The sequence below is a fragment of the Gallinula chloropus genome, assembly GCF_964237585.1.
Source record: "Gallinula chloropus genome assembly, chromosome: 5".
NCBI classification, from domain to species: Eukaryota; Metazoa; Chordata; class Aves; order Gruiformes; family Rallidae; genus Gallinula; species Gallinula chloropus.
Genome location: NC_140090.1, coordinates 60,901,680 through 60,917,308, shown reverse-complemented (window position 1 = coordinate 60,917,308; position 15,629 = coordinate 60,901,680). Strand labels below are relative to the sequence as shown.

The 15,629-nt window shown below is 51.6% G+C and overlaps 2 protein-coding genes across 4 annotated transcripts; one reads left to right on the top strand and one right to left on the bottom strand.

Moving 5' to 3' along the window:
• The first annotated feature begins 300 nt into the window (after window positions 1-300).
• CUEDC2 (CUE domain containing 2) lies at window positions 301-12,293 on the top strand. 3 transcript variants are annotated; one of them, XM_084265365.1, is made up of 10 exons: window positions 301-417; window positions 1,240-1,365; window positions 5,195-5,292; window positions 6,119-6,262; window positions 6,570-6,631; window positions 8,065-8,198; window positions 9,234-9,404; window positions 9,724-9,785; window positions 11,413-11,473; window positions 11,832-12,293. In XM_084265365.1, the coding sequence occupies exons 3-10, from the start codon at window positions 5,219-5,221 to the stop codon at window positions 11,976-11,978; spliced, it is 855 nt and encodes a 284-aa protein (XP_084121491.1). In that variant the 5' UTR covers window positions 301-417; window positions 1,240-1,365; window positions 5,195-5,218; the 3' UTR covers window positions 11,979-12,293. The 3 variants fall into 3 exon arrangements, with proteins under 3 accessions (XP_084121491.1, XP_084121493.1, XP_084121492.1); XM_084265367.1 differs by having other exon boundaries at window positions 412-453; window positions 1,263-1,365; XM_084265366.1 differs by lacking the exon at window positions 301-417 and adding an exon at window positions 418-453.
• Window positions 12,294-13,416: 1,123 nt separating this feature from the next.
• Window positions 13,417-15,391, bottom strand: FBXL15 (F-box and leucine rich repeat protein 15; the record flags this gene model as incomplete). The annotated part of the gene is made up of 3 exons (XM_084264416.1): window positions 15,194-15,391; window positions 13,979-14,481; window positions 13,417-13,606 (listed from the first exon to the last, which is right to left on the bottom strand). Exons 1-3 carry the CDS (start codon window positions 15,374-15,376, stop codon window positions 13,417-13,419), a joined length of 876 nt encoding a protein of 291 aa, XP_084120542.1. The 5' UTR covers window positions 15,377-15,391.
• Window positions 15,392-15,629: the final 238 nt, after the last annotated feature.

The following is a 15,629-nucleotide window of genomic DNA, read 5'->3' as shown; positions in this document are numbered from 1 at the left end:
CGGCGCCTGGCCGTTTCCAGCACGGCGCCTGTCGCCCTGGCCGGCGGGGAGAACTTCACTCAAGTCTTTGTCAGGGTGACCCCGCCAGGCGCCGCCGCGTCCCGGCGCTTTCGGACGGCCGAGGCCCGTCCACGCCCGCAGAGGCCACCCTGTGCCGCGTTTGCCTTTGCCCCGGCTGCCGCCCCGCGGACACCGGCACGTAGGGGGCACACGGCAGCTCCGCAGGCCCCTGGGGCGGGCGGCGCCGAGCTCGGCGGGAGGGGGAGCCGCCTCCCGTTTCCTGCCCACAACCAAGATGGCGGCGCAGGGAGCGGTCGGGCCGAAGCCGCTCTACCCTCCCACGCCCGCCTCTATGGCTGGCGGCGGGCGCGGCCACGTGACGCTTTCAACCGCGCCGCGCGGGACCTGCGCCGGGAGGTAACGAGGCCGCGGCGGGGGCGCGCGGGCGATCAGGTGACCCCCTCCCCTCGCGGGGCTGCCGGGCAGGGCCCGAGCCTGGCGGCGGCTTCCGGCCATCGCTACCGACGGGCTGTGAGGGGTCTCCCCGCCACCGCTGCCCCCGGGGCGCCCGAGCCTGAGCGGTCCCGAGGTCCGCGGCGCGGGGAGGTGCGGCAGCCGGCTGCTGTCCGGGAGCGGGGCCCGGGGAAGGGGCGCGGCCGTGCCGGAGGCGGCGCGGTGTGGGCGGGCGCCCAGCCCCGGCGGCGGGAGCGGGGTGGCTGCGGGCGGCCCGTTGCCAAACTCTGCAGCCCCGAGCGGCGCGGCGGCGGCAGCAGCGAGGGGCCCAGAGTTGCCCGGGCCGGGCGTGACGGCTGGAGGTCAGCGCCGGGCACGGGCCCGCGGCGGGTTTCGGGTGCGGTGGCCCTGGCGACGTGCCGCGGGAAGGCCGGCACCGCACCCGCTCTCCGGGCTGTCTCGGTAGGGGCACCCGCCGCACGTGCCGCTCCGCAGCGAGGTCACCGGCGCGTCTGGGCTGCGTCAGCCGCGTCCAGAGACCCCCGCGGGCCTCGCCGCGGGAGCCGGAGGTTGAAAAGCATCCCGAGGCGGCAGGGAGCTTGAGGGCTGCCCTCGCGGCCAGGCGGGCCCTTCACGTGGTACGCTGTGTTCTGAAGCATAAAGCCAGACCTTCTGCGTTAGGGGAAACGGTCACAAGTGGGAAAAGGAATGGGTGCAGACACCGATACACAGAACGAGCCTGGTGTGAATCCTGTCCGGCTAATCCAGCTTTCCTCTCCCGTAAAGGGCTCCCTCGCTCTTGGCTTCAGCCAGGCAGTCACAGGATGGACCGCTGACTCTTCTGCAGGCACTGAAGTGACGCTGTAGGCGCCAGCCGTGAGCCAAGGTCCGCGCACAGGTGATACTGCTCAGGTAAGGGCCCTGTGTCAGCCAGCAATGCCCGAGTGCAGCCCCTCGGGGGGAAGCATCTGGCCGCTGGCATTACTATCTCCTGTTACTGCAACTGAGCAGGACAAACAAAGCAGAAGCCTTGTTTTAGTGTTACAACGTTAGGCAGTTAATTGTGTTAACGTGCACAGTGACCTCAGCCTGCTTTCCCATAGCAACCACACCGTGACAGTCCTTTCAAGGGCTCCTTTAGCAAGTGAAACAAGAAACTGGAGCACTGAAGTGATGTCTGTAAGGGGCTACTCAGCTTGGAAAGTGTGTTGGGGGATTAAGCCAGTAAAGTTTTATGAGGTAAAGAAGTGCAGTGGAATGTAACAACAGTTTACACGCTGTCCTGCAGGTTTGGCTTCTGAGGCATTCACTCTGAGGCTGTGTAGCACAGGCTGCACTAAGAGGCCCTTATATCCCAGGGATCCACACTTTCCCAAGCACAGGTACACACCACATGCACACACAACAGCACTGTGCAAGCTGTGCTTTCTGCTTTGTCATGACAGTGTTCAAGAGAGAACACAACAAACCATCCCTGTCCCATTAATTACTGAGGAATAATTACTGAAATTTGAGCTGAAGGAAACTTGTCAGTTCCTCAGCTGAATCCGTTTTAGCTAAACTTTCTCTATCCTGCTCTGAGAAACATCCAAAACCGTTTCCTCCCACTTGCAGAAACCTCAAGTCATTGGTAGGAAAATTTATGATCTCGTAAAAGTTGATATACATCTGAATGGCAGCTCCTCTCAGCTCAGAAACGTTTTCCTAAATTGCTCTCCTCAAATCTAACTTGTTAATGTGAAGTCCAAGGCACGATCAATCATCCCCATCCCATCCCATTGACCATTTGAGAATGCCTTTGGAAATGATCTGGCTGTATGCAAACATTTCAGACTGTCACCTTTTTTTATTTTTTTTAAGGAAGGCAGATTTCTTAAAATGTGAAAAATTACTAGTTTTTAAGAACTGATGCTGCTTTTCTTTGACTGAGTTGAGGGAGTAAGTGTACCACGTGATGCTGTGTGGATCAAGTAAGCACTCCTGATACTTAAAACCAAGCCTGTCTTAATGAGACGACATACAGTGCTCCACTGCTCACACTTCAATAATAAACCCCTGCGCTGAAAGACTGTCAAGTGACAAGGATCTCCAAGGGTTGAAGGTCTTTTGTTCTGACTGCAAAACTGTGAGACTCTAGCTGAGGGCAGAGCAACAGGAACACCGTTTTTTGACTGTATGTTTTAAAAAATAGCTTCTGAGCCACATGCTAAGCAGGTCCTGCATTGTAATGACAAGAAATGCAGAAGGACTTCCATAAATATAATTGAGTCAGCTGATAACTGCTGAAGTGATCTTAAAATCCACATTGCAATTATGACTGGAAGTTTAAAGCAGCAGTGGCTCCTTTTCAGTAAAATTGGGCTCTCAGGAGAGTGATTTCTCCTGCCTTTGGATCTTAGATCGTTCTGTGCATTATAAATCACTCCTCCACAAAACTCTGCACATAGTGTAAGCCTGTCTAATACTTCTCCCCCTTAACTATTTCAGGTCATCACTGGAAAACATGAAGGTGTAATACATACAGGGGTTTGGTGTCCTGAGTTATGTAATTCTAAACTTGGCTATGTGGGGAGGAGCGTGTGTCAACATCAGTTTGTTCCATGAAGAATCTATTTTAAAACATTCATACAAATCAGCTCCCTCTGTTTCAAGAAAATACCCACCAAATCTGCAAAGCAAGAGGACCTTCGTGACTTGTCTTCCACAAGCCTCATTTGGCCAAGACCATTGTGCATTATAGATCCCCCACATCTTAAGTTTTGGACAGTCTTTTTACTGGGCAATAAATGATCAAATGAGAGTTTGGTTATTTGTCTGTCCTGGTTCCTATGGTTTTATAGAAGCAGAGCTGGGTTCTTCAGGTGAACTAGTCCTTGGAGAAATACTCTATCGTCTAGCTGCTTCCTATCCTTCAGCCTAAGACTCTGATTTTGTCAATTAAAGGGTTTCCTTTCTTCAAAGGCAGGCAAAAGCTGGCAGCTTGCCTTCTTTGGATCTAAACCTTAAATCCGAGTATGCTGGTGGATGGATTTGTCTGAGATGCCAGAGAGAATTTATACTCAGTGGTTAAAACCTGCTGCCACCTTTCCACTCACAGGCACAAGGAAGTGCCTTTTGTTCAGACACAGCATGGTCATTCTGCAGGAAAATACAGGAATATTTTCAAACACATCACACCAGCATTTGTTGTGGTTGCCAAAGGTTGGGGAAATGGATTCAAGACCAGGTAGTGGCTGGTTGTAGCTGTGACACTCCTGTTGCTCAAGTATCTTTTTCTGTGTTTCTCTTGTCCTGGTCGAACACTTGCCTGCGACTGCCTCTGATTAAGGACATGAGTGACTTTCCCTGTTCTATTGATCAGAATAAATTACCAGCAGCTAATTTATGGACCTCACAAAAGTGCCTTTGACATGGTGAATTATGCCCTGTTGTTCAGGTAATTGGGTTGTCAGGAAATGCTATGGGTACCTATGCAGTTATCTCTTATAGAATATTGGCCTGTTTCGTGGAAAGGGACAAAATCTTTTAGACTTGCAGTTCTCGGGGTGTCTTGAAGACTCTGAGAAGGAAATAAGTGTTCTTACTGTTCTTACTGATAGTAGCAATGGTAGAAAAGAACTGCAATGTCAAAACCTTTTTGATTCCCATAGGAACCATCTTTCAGCGACCCATAGGAGGCTCTGCAAGGTCTGTGTCAAACAGACCCTGTCAGGTCCTGGTGTGGTTGGAACAAGGGAGCTGCACTGGCAGGAGCATGATGACCTTTGGAAGTTCTCTGGCAGATGACCACATCAGTTTCTCTATACACAGGGCTAGTTTCCTTCCTTGGGAAGAACTTGGTGCTTACACCACGAGTTTGCCCACCCAGCAGCTCTGTAGACCCAGGGGGAAAGAAATGGTTAAAAAATGGCTTTTTTCCACCCAGTTCAGTCCATGCCCCACTGGGCATGATAGCTGAAGGAAGGCTGTGAGCAGTCCCCCTCTGCCACTGCTTCTGTAGGAGCTCTGTGATTCTTAGAACTCCCCTGAGTTTGGAGTTATCAAGTGCCCCTTGTTGCAGTTGCATCAACTGCAGAATGGCTCATTTACCAGGCACAACAACGGGCTCCTGTTTGGGCAGGATTCCACTGGCAGGCTGTGCCTGACCTGGAGACCTTTTGATATTTTGGCTGGCAGACTAGTTGTCTGTGCCCTGCTTGGTATTTCCCTGTAAAATACGCTCTAGGTTGTCCTTTACTCAGGAGACCTTACCCTTCCTCCCACTCGTTTTTGAGTCCAGGCATCACTGTGAATACTCCCAGCTGGAAGGTCCACCCCTTTCTGCGCTGAGCGTGCAGACCCTCTACCCGCTGCTTCCTCACTGAACAGCGCAGCCCGACAGCTCAGGAGGTGCCTCTGAGGTCTGGCAGCTGGACACATCTGCATTTCCAGCTTTGCTTCCTGGAGGGGATATTCTAAATACAGTACAGCTGTGTACTGCCAGCATCACCACAAGCAGGAGAGGCCCAAGAGATTGGGCTGCTTTGGGCTGGTGTTTCTGGCAGATCCTCATCAGGCTGCTTCTTGTGGATATCTTTGCTGTTACCTAGGGAAGACAAGACACATTGGAAAAGTTTGTGAATTGTTCTGATGGGATGAGCACACTTGCCTATGCCATGCTTACCTTTTAATCTTGTTGATATTTTGATCTACTTCTTGACTTCAGAATTACAAGGAGTTTTCTTTTCCTTCTCTTTTTTAGGGAAATTAAAAGGTTTAGAGAAGCATGGAGCTTGAAAGAATCATTCGAGACACACTGACATGCTTCATCCAGTCCCACATCCCTGCTGCAGACCTCAGGTATGTTGAGATGGCAAGACCCAGTGTAACTGTTACAGCTTGAGCTCTGTGTTGGTTGTCCCCCTGCATGTTATGCTGAACTCCAAGTGAAGCTTCGGAGCTTTCCTGTGCTTTGTGTTGCTGTTCCTGAAGTCAGATCCAGGATGCAGGTAATTGGCACAGGCTCTGATGTGAATGCTTGAACAGCTATCATTCAGCATTGCACTCTAGTAATGTCATTTCTTTGACAACCAAGATGATTAATTTCCTGTCCAGTAATGCACATTAGGGTCTGGGATTCCCTTCATTCCACAGTACTCCCAAAGGGCTTTCTGAGCAGTGCAGCGCTCCGTCAGGGCTCTCCCTGTCTTGAACTCTGCCTGCACGCAGAGATGCAGCCACCTTGAGGCTGGAACACAGCAGCTTGTTTTACAGACTGACACAAGCTTGGAGAGCAACTAGCAGAGAACATTGCATCCCATAGAAATTGCAGCTTGATGGAATGTGATGACCTCACCTGAAGCACCAGTCAGGGTTTGAGGTCTCAGAATACTCTGGTTCGCTCAGATGAAGCAGGTACAGCAGCACAGCCTCTCGGCACACACTGGGGCTTTCATTCAGTGCTGCTCAGGAAGGAGGGCATCATGCAATATTTTACCTGTAAATGCTTCCCACTCACACACTAACTACTTGCTACCTGGCTTTACTGGTGAGATCTACCCATAAGGTACTGCCCACATATGTTCCGCTGCTGCTCTACACAAGGTTGGGGGAATTAGGACAGAGAGAAAGAGAGAAAAAATGGGCCTGTTGACCATCCTCCCATGTGTTCTCCTTCTGTCTTCAGTGGGATGGATGATGTTTTCTTCTCTTACATCACGGGTGTCCTGGAAGAGCTGGGCTCACCGGAGTCCTCTGAGGAGACCTTTGACATGGACACCTTTGTGGAAATGATGGAGGCCTATATTCCTGGTTTTGCAGAAATCCACAGGTATGTGAGTGTTACTCCTTTGCACGTGCAAACCGTGCACTGGCAGCCTGAACCCAAGCCCCAAAGTATCATAAATCCTTTTGTTATTCCCACTTGAAGAGGTATTAGTACCAAACCATTATGTTTAAGTCAGGCTTTGCCTGAATAAACAACTGCTAATTCCAGTATAGTAGGTCCTTGGCCATCTGAAATACCAGTTAATTTTATCTTCCCATCAAGCCTTGTCTTTCTATCAAGAGGTAGGCAGGGTAAGACAGGCTACCACTTTTACTCCTCACACTAATGACACAGCTTCTGTCTCTTGCAGTGGGGATGTCTGTGAAATGATGTTCTCCCTCTCAGAAAGGCTTGGTGAAGCTCGCAACAAAGGTGAGTTACAAAGACGATTTTGGCACAAGAAAGTATATTCTGTTTTCAGTATTAGTCTTTGGAGTTGAGTGATGTCATAGGATAAAGTGGAGTCTTGTCTGCCACATTCAGGATTTCATAGTGTAGCTGGATTTGGTTGACTTTATTTGTAGTGTTCAGTTGGGTTTTTGATATTAATACGGGGGGGGTTGCCTTGAACGGACATACTGGGGTGAAAAACACTGGATCAGATCTCCAGATACCTCTGTTGAATTCAAATTTAGAGTAAGAAGGAAGAAATAGCAGACACAGGGCTACTTGTTGAAATTCTAGTGTTGGTTAATTCTGAAAGTGAGAATTTCTACCCCCTGTCATAGCTGCATGCCTAAGTGACGCTACCACTGCACAGCCCACTTCAGGTGCATTGTCAGATAGAGAATACACCTGATACCATGTGTATCACTTCTAGACCTTGAGCATCCTCAGAGATCACTTCCCATTCCCCCGTGAACCCTGGCACAGATGCAAAGTCAGCAGTGATGTGCTGCTCTGCCCTGCACTGTGCAGGACTGCAGAAGACTATACTATCCCAGTGGCCCTTTCTCACCTCAGTATTCCCAGATCAGCTGGGCTGCTGAATTACCAGCCCCAAAGGTACATCCTACTGAAGAAAAGATGGGTGAAGTGCTTGGATATTAAACCTTTCAGGACACACCAGTCTGGGGTCTACTTATCTGGCAACATCACTGCTATCTACTCACTGCTACATAGCGGAGAACAGAGGGTCCTGTCTTGTCTTATCTTACTTGCTGCTTTCTTGAACTTGACAAAACCTACTGCTCTGCTCTGGTCCCCTGCATCCAAGTCTTTGAGGATGCTGATACAGCCAGAATGTGGAAGGACAGCATGATTCTGGGTTTAGAGAGGACAGAACAGAGCTGAAATGATCCTTCTTACAGTGACAAAGAAAGAACCTGTAAAGAGAGAGGCATCAGCGTAACCTGATCACAGGAAGTGCTGGCTCACACACAGCCTGGGGATTGCCAGAGAGCATTCCCAAATTTAAAATCAAAACCACACCCTAGTTCAAAGTTAGAGCAAACTCCAGGGAATTCTTAGAAATGTAATAAAAAATACCATCAGTATTCACAGCCAGAGTGCTAGAGGGCCAAGAATCGACTGGTAGAATTGAATTTGCAAGCAACCCGTGCCCGGTAAGGGATGGAGATGCAGTGCTCAGGCAGTCCAGCATCTGTTAGCACTACCTTCCTGTAGTGCAAGCAGAGCTGCAGCTGCTCCCACTTGGGGCAAGAGGAACCGTAGTGCTTCCCCGTCTTGTCACTTAAGAAGTGATTTGCTTTGGCACACAATGCACTAGCAGTTTAACACCAACAGAAAACAGAGTTCTAGCCCTAGTGGGACTGTTCCTCAGGAGATATCACTATGTCTTTAAGAAAAAGCTGGCCAAAAGACTCTGGAAGGCGGCAGCGAAGCACGCTCTGAAGACCTGACGGAGGGGCAGGAGCCTGGAGCTGCAGCTTGCAATGGGGAAAGGCTGTGCGCTCAGACAGATGGAGCCAGGGCCCAGGTATGAGCACCCTGCAGAGGAGAAGGGGCACTGGACACGGTCACCCAGCACTAGGCTACCAGCACTACCTGAGGGCATTTTCTGGCACTGAAAGGAACCACAGCATAGGCTGACACAGCATCGCTGGTGCCTGTGATCTCCTCCATTGTATGGCCTGAGCAAGACTCTGTCAGTAAGTGGCAAAGAAAACTATGTGCTGACAGAAGAGCGAGCCAGAGCCATGGTTGGGAGAGCCTATCGTAGTGCCCTCCAAGGTCCCACAGCAGCAGTAGCCAGGTTCCACCCTACTTCACCCCATTGCCATTCAGTTGGAGCAGGATCACCATTCTCACCACCAGCCATTGTGCAGTATCTGCTCAGGAAGCAGTCAAGTCTGGGTGTCAGTCCCAAAGACACCGGTCCCACCCTCAGTGACCTTCTGTGCTGTACATTTACTGAGCTATACAGCACTAAGTCACTGGTGCAGCAGTCCTGATCCTGCAGCACCATTCAGCATGACCCATGCTACCGCCATCGCAGCACCCAGCAGATGCCCCAACATCCTTTCACCACACTCTGCTTGCTTTCTCTCCAGTAACTGAGCTCTTCCTGCTCTGCAGCGTAATCATTCTGCATCCACAGCCTTTTAGCCAATGCTGCTGCTGCTGCACTCCCTTATGATGTAGCTGCAGGTCTCTTCGCTTTCCAACACGTATTTACAAGGCAAGCAGGGGTTCAAGCATTCACACAACAATGTCTAGAAAGCTCCCTCCTTAGGAGACACGTAGCATGGCCACACAGATAAGCCAGTTCACAGCAGCCCTATTTTAAAGAAAGTTGAAATACGGGGGAAGGACATTAAGGAGAAGTGATGTTTTGTCCTTGCAAAGATACAGTCCCCAGTTAGCTTCAGAAGTGGGGTATAGTCATGCTTGTAACAAGAGTGTCTTCAGCTAAGGACAACTTGAATTTCCTGACCACACAAAGCCAGAAGCCCTTCTCAATAGCCCTCTCCTCACTGTATCCCCACCTTACCTCTGTCTTTCCTCCAACCAGGAAGGCGATGACTTGAAGGATGGGGTGGAGCTGCTACTGGAGATGTTCCCAGCCTGTACCGTGAGCCAGGCGGAGAAGGCACTTGCCATGGCCTTGGGGAACTTGGAGGAGGCAGTGCAGTTAATTGTGGAGGAGAAGGTGGAAATTGGCCCAGCAGGTGCGAGTGTGAAGGTACTGTACTCTGAGCTGGGTGGCAGCAGGCCAAGGAGCAGGGCATAGATCAGGGGACACAGGTATCCCAGCTGTCTGCTGCAAGTGGAACTTCCATCTGCATAGTGAGCCAGGAGGATCACCCAGAGCAGCACTCCCTCTCCTTCCCTTGGCTCTCAAGAGTACAGGCTGTGCCTGCAAGTGAGCCAGCACTCCCCTTCCCCCAGGGCCTGGAATGCTGCACCAGCAGCTAGGCTCACTGAGCTAGTGGGGGAGTGGGGGTAGCAGTACACCTCCCAAACCCATGTGCTACTCACACGCTTGCCTTGTCTCCTCCCAGGAACTGGCACGGCCCCGGAGAGCACCCAACCACGAGGAACTAAAACAGGTTATCCTACAGAAGTAAGTACCCATCAGCAAAGAACTCCTTATTCTGCTCCCACTAAAGGAGGAAGAAGGTCAGAATGAGATGGTGATATATAAAAAAACCCCTTGGGGTCTACAATGCTTAGAAAGGATGCATGAAGCCGATTTTGGTGTAGCTGAACACATCTAAGCACAAATATAATCATCAGGTGGAGAAAACAGGTTTGGGTTTGCTTTAGAGGTCTGGCACAGGAACAGGTTACCTGCACCAGCTGGGTCACAGCGCCGGCTGTACGTGAGGTTTCAGCCTCCTACAGGGACAATGTAAATCACAGATCTGTCAGCTGAGGTCCTGGTTAAAGGTTCAAGGCACAAATGCTGCGCCGCAGCTCAGGTAACACACAGTGACTTGTCAAACTACAGCAGCTCATTCATGCCTCCATGCTTGGAGACAGTCCAAACAAGGCTAAAGATATCTTTAAGAGACTGCCAGTACAGCAACACTGGGAAGATTTGATCTCAGCTGCTGAAAGTGTGAATTCAATGCATTTAAAGAAACCTTTCTGAAGTCCCCCTGTGGACTTCTTGGGAATGAAAGTGGCTTTAGATTGGTTTACCTTTATTCATTTCCAAAAATATTTAATTCTCAATAGGAGAACCCACACTGTGGTTTCATTGATCTGCTTTAAGATCTCAGCTTTCATGAGTATCCTCCTGTGGGCATGCAGATGCCATGTGTCTATCGAGCCACAACTTTTCCACCACTTCACATCCTCCCCAGTGACAGAATAAGCAGCTGATGGGCTAGGGGAGATAAAGCAAGGCAGAATGGCATCCAGGCAGAATTAGCAATCCCTGTCCTTGCGTGTCCCCTGTTCAGGCTTGTTTCAGAGCAACACACACAGGAACAAAAAAAGCACCAGCTGTTAGTTATGCTTCTGAGAACTTCACTTTAATGACATTTTGGCAACATCCTGTACTTTAAATATCACTCAAGTACAGGTACAGAGAGCAGATCACCATAGCTGAAGATACACAGGAGCGACTATACTAACTACTGAGAGAGAAGCCATGGTCAGCTCTGTCTGCCTGCTAAACCAGCGCCAAAGTCTCAAGGGCAATAACTCAGCAGTACAGCAAGCAAAAGCTTGAGTCCTGATGGTTCAGTCACATGGAATGAGGTGATGCTTTTATGAAGTCACTTCCAGCACAGACCTGTATCATAGTCAAGTACTAGGTGGAGTGTAAGAGGATTGTAAAATCTCTTCAGGGCAGAAGCAGCCAGCTTGGTCCTATAATCTCACCTCTGTTTCCTTTTTCTGCCATCACTTGGGCTGAGAAGCAGCAGAGTTGCCCCTGTGGCAGAGCACACCAGACCTCGGCACCTCTCTCAGTGCTGCATTTTCAACAGCCTGCTTTCAGTTCATATATTTTCATTTCACATATGGCCAAGGATGCAACTCCAGGAGAATCCTGCTGGATTCTCACTAGGAGGATGTACATCTTGCCCATTTCCTTCAGATGGGAATGTCAGGTGCTCCTAGCTGCAATCTAGTCACATAGGACACCCTGCGCAGCCACAAACCAGCCAGGAGAGAAAGGGCCACACACAGCCCCAGGCTGTGCATGCTACAGAGTTCAGTAAGTGTTTCTTGTCTTTCAGATACATGATGGTGGATAGTGCAGAGGATCAGAAAACACATCGGCCAGCCCCACCCAAAGAGGTAAGGAGAGCAGTCCCAGCTCACTGGGGGTTTGAATGTCCTTTGGCTACAAGCTTTAAAAATCAGGCTGTAAATGCAGAAAGCAAAGGGGCAGGCCAAAGGTGGGACTGTTAACAAATCCACTAGTCAGCAAAGAGGGAAGATCAGCTTAGCTAAGGTGCTGCAGGGTCTGTCAGTTCTTACCATTCTTGACTAGCATGGCTCCTGCTCCTCCCGTCACCCTCACAAAGGGTGAGCAAAGCAGCCCACCCCAGTCTTCCTGCAGCCACCTCACTCTGGAGCACAGCTCTGCTTCTTTGTCCCCTCCCATTCCCTGGCAGGATGGGTGTCCATCCACTTTGTGTTAATGTCTTTCCAGGCTCCCAAGAAGTTGATCCGCTACATCGATAACCAGGTGGTGAGTACAAAGGGAGAGAGGTACAAAGATATCAAGAAACCTGAGAGCGAGGAGATGAAGAGAACCTACATCAGTCTCAAACCAGCCAGGAAGTACAAGTTCCACTGACAGCCAGGTCCTCCTGCCCTTTAGCCTCCACCTCGTCGGCCAGGCATGGCAGGATGGACCCCTGGCAGTAGAAACGAGGGGACTCTGCCACCTGCCACTAACTGGAACTAATCTGGGAGCCAGGACACTGCTTTCAGCTTCCTCAACTAACCCAGATGATGAGGAGGAGCCTTCTCTCCTTGTGTAGCTGTCCCTCTGCTCCCAAAGGGCACGCTGCAGTGGCTCTCTGGAGCCTGGGCATTCTCTGCTATTCCTTGCATGGGACATTTTTAGATCCAAGATGTGGCTTGTGCTCTTGCAGCAAGCTTTTTACAAGTCTGTGTGCACTGTTGCTTTAAATTGAGTGCCAGTGTTAATAAAAATGATGTGAATTAGCATGTAGTTCATCCAGAGCATGCACATACTTTACACACACTGCCTCTGATCTCTCCTGGGGCCAAAGATAGGAGCAGGGTCATCTTCTCTTCCCCTGATTACTCTCTTCATCGTGTTTACCACAAGATGTGGCTGCTGTTTGGTTAACCAAACAGTGAGCTTGTAGATAGAAGGGCTGAGGCTGAACTCCAGACCAGAGCTAGGTTTTCCCTGCCAATACAACCTGCAACACAGCAGCTTCACAGCATGTCCAGGACTCCTGCCATTTCTCACCACTGTTGAGCGCCAAAGCTTTGGCCACACGACATGGAACAGGATATAGTAGCAGGCCCGAGTACTACTGAAATGTTAAATGGCAACACCCAACAGTGACAGCACAGCTAGGTCTGGGGCTTTTCTGTTGATGAAACTGCATTTAGGAGTACATTCTCCCTGAAGAAAACTCCCACCTTGCACCAGCCTAAACCAGCACTTTAGGCCTGGACAGATGCTGCTGGTGCCATGGCTGTGCCAAGTCTTTAGTACCAAGCTGGCCAGTAGCTGCGGGCTGGAGCTGGGCTCACTCTGTCCTCCTGGAGCCTAGAGGGACCTGCCCTCTCCCAGGAGGAGGGATGGCAACTTTTCTGCTTTCTGCTCCAGCTGGCCCAGTTTGTTCCAGCAGGTCTGCTGGCCTGCCCTGCACACGGACCCCAGGGGACAGTCCCCATCAAACACTCCCCTGCTCTCTGGACAGCTGCCACTTAGAGATTTAAAATGCAACAAATAATAAATCCTATCTACTAGCTGGCCTGGCCAAGGCCTGTTCAGCACCATGTGTTCCTGCAAGTCACTCGCTCTCTCCATGCCACTGCAGAGGGAGTTACTTTCCCCAGAGGCACCAATGAAGCCCACTCGTGAACACCCAGTGGCTGCTGAACAGCCCCAGAGGAAAGTGAGCCCCGCTTGGGCCAGCCTCACCAACGGGACCGACCTCCCCCTCTGCACATCTCCACAGCAGCCGGTTCCGGCACCCTCCTGGGATCTCAGCATCGTGTCAGTCCCCCCCTCCCCTGCAGCAGCAGTTCTAGATCTGGAGGTTAATGAAAGGGGCGAAGCCAACCACATCCTGCAGGAGAACGAGAGCCCTCTGCAGTGGAGGCTCCACATCCAGCTCCACCCCACGGCTTCGGAGGATGCTCAGGCTGGACTCGGCCACATTGTGGCAATGCTTCACCTTCAGCGAGCGCAGCTTGGGACAGTACTCAGCCAGGACCCTGCCAAGAAAGAGAGCACATGCAGGTTGCAAGCCAGGACTCCTGAGTGTCACTCACCATCCTCTCTATGCCCAGAGGCCCAGCACTCACAGCTGTGCCACACATGCACCAACACTGAGGAGCAACACCCCGGCTGTCAGAGAAACTCAAGGGACGTCGTTGGATCCCAGACCTGCCCTCCACGACACGCTGGGGAATCTGCTGTTAGCAGAGCACAGTGCCTCTCCTGAAGGGCCTGCTAGTGACTTCTCCCTGGGACTGAGCTCTCATTGCTTTCAGCATGAAGAAATCTGATTTTTCTCTTTGGTTCTCTTCTTCTCCCTACCCCAGACACCTGCCATCCCCACCCCTGCTGACCATGCTAGTCGGTACCTGATAGCGTCATTCTTGACTCGCAGACACCCTGTGAGGTCCAGGTGTTCCAGTTCAGGGCAACACTTGGCTATCTCCTCGACTGCCGCATCGCCCACATTGGCGTTGACAGCCAGCGACAGAGACTTGAGCCTCCTGCACTTCTGCACCAAGTAGCAGATGGCCTCGTCCTTCAGCTGGCGACAGGCTGTCAGGTCCACAGCCTCCAGCGCCTTGCAGTGGTCAGCCAGGCTGCGCAGGGACAGGCTGTCCACCCACTCGCAGTGAGCCAGGGAGAGCTGGCGCAGGCTGGGGCAGCTCAGCGAGATGGCCACCAGCGCATGGCGGCTGAGCTGAGCACAGCCCTTCAGCTGGATCTGGTGCAGGTGGTGGTTCTGCCCGATGACCGGGAGCAGCTCCTTGTCCGTCAGCCACTCGGAGCAGTTCTGGAGTGCCAGCTGCTGTAGTACTTCGTTGTCCTTCAGCAGGTTAACAAAAGCAGCTCGAGGGATGGCAGGTCCAATCTGCATGGAGAACCCGGGAAGAATGAGGCATCCCCAGGGGTTTCAGCTCAGCCTGATCCTCACCAAATACTCCATCCCCTCCTCTCTTCCACTGTGACAGTGGTGAGCAAAGCCACCCCCTCTCCTTATCCCCTGCCATCAGGATCTCCACCCCTCTGCCAGCTACTACCACAAGCTAGATGATGCTCTGGCTTCTCCATCCCCCACCATCCCCCCTGCATTTATATATTCATGATGAGCTCCATACTTCTGCTTGACCACTCTGTTCTCACACAACAACTACTTCTGTCTTTCCAAGTCCTAGGCAGTGCATCCCAGGGTCAGACAAGCTTTCTACAAAGACCAGACACAGAGATGTCTCTGGTCAAACCAACCCTATTGCACAACCACAAGGAAGACCAACAGGCCATGCCACTCCTGAGCTGGCTTGTATTTCTGCCAGCTGGTGCCCCATAATGGCCTGGGCAGAGCTTCCAGGCTCACTCCTCCCAAGGCCTCTTGCTAAAGACACTGGCATTGCTGGGCCCTGAATCACCATTTCTCCTCCCTGAGCCTATCTGTTCAATCAGACACGGGAGCCATTAACCTGAGCTCCTAAGCAGAAACCAGCCTCCTTGTGGGGGATTTCTTCCCCCCACGTAGTCAGACGTTCCCAATAGCTCCAGAGTAGTAGGACATCTGGGTCTCCCCCAGCCTCAGAGCCATTCAATACCTGGCTTGAGTCAAAGCTGCGCATGTTGGCCAGGTACAGCTGGATGAGAGACTGGAACGACTTGCTGACCCTCTGCAGACTCAGGAGCTGCTGCAGTGGCAGATGACAGAGGATATGTGGAACTAAGATGTCTTCCCAGGGCAGGTCCAGGAGGCATCCCCTGGAGGGGGTCAAACTCATCATCAGTCGCCAAGGAGCCAGGCTTCGGTGGGAGCCAGGCTAGATCACCTCACACTTACTGCCAGGTGCCTCTAGGAGGAACAGCCAGAAAGAAGGACTCAGTGACATCTCCCACAGTCAGCCCACAGGGTAAAACCCCTTGGCTAGCCATCAGCAAAGCATGAACCTGCCACCTGCGTCACCTCCTCCCCAGCCTGGGATGTTCACTGCTTAGGCATCTGAGTCCACCTGCCTGCAGTGCCCTCCAGGAGAGCTG

Excerpts from the sequence above, each read along its gene's own strand:
- CUEDC2 (XM_084265365.1), top strand. The coding sequence starts at position 5,219 with ATGGAGCTTGAAAGAATCATTCGAGACACACTGACATGCTTCATCCAG. Across the intron at positions 5,293-6,118 it reads ATCCCTGCTGCAGACCTCAG|TGGGATGGATGATGTTTTCT; the intron begins GTATGTTGAGAT and ends TTCTGTCTTCAG. Across the intron at positions 9,405-9,723 it reads CAGCAGGTGCGAGTGTGAAG|GAACTGGCACGGCCCCGGAG; the intron begins GTACTGTACTCT and ends GTCTCCTCCCAG.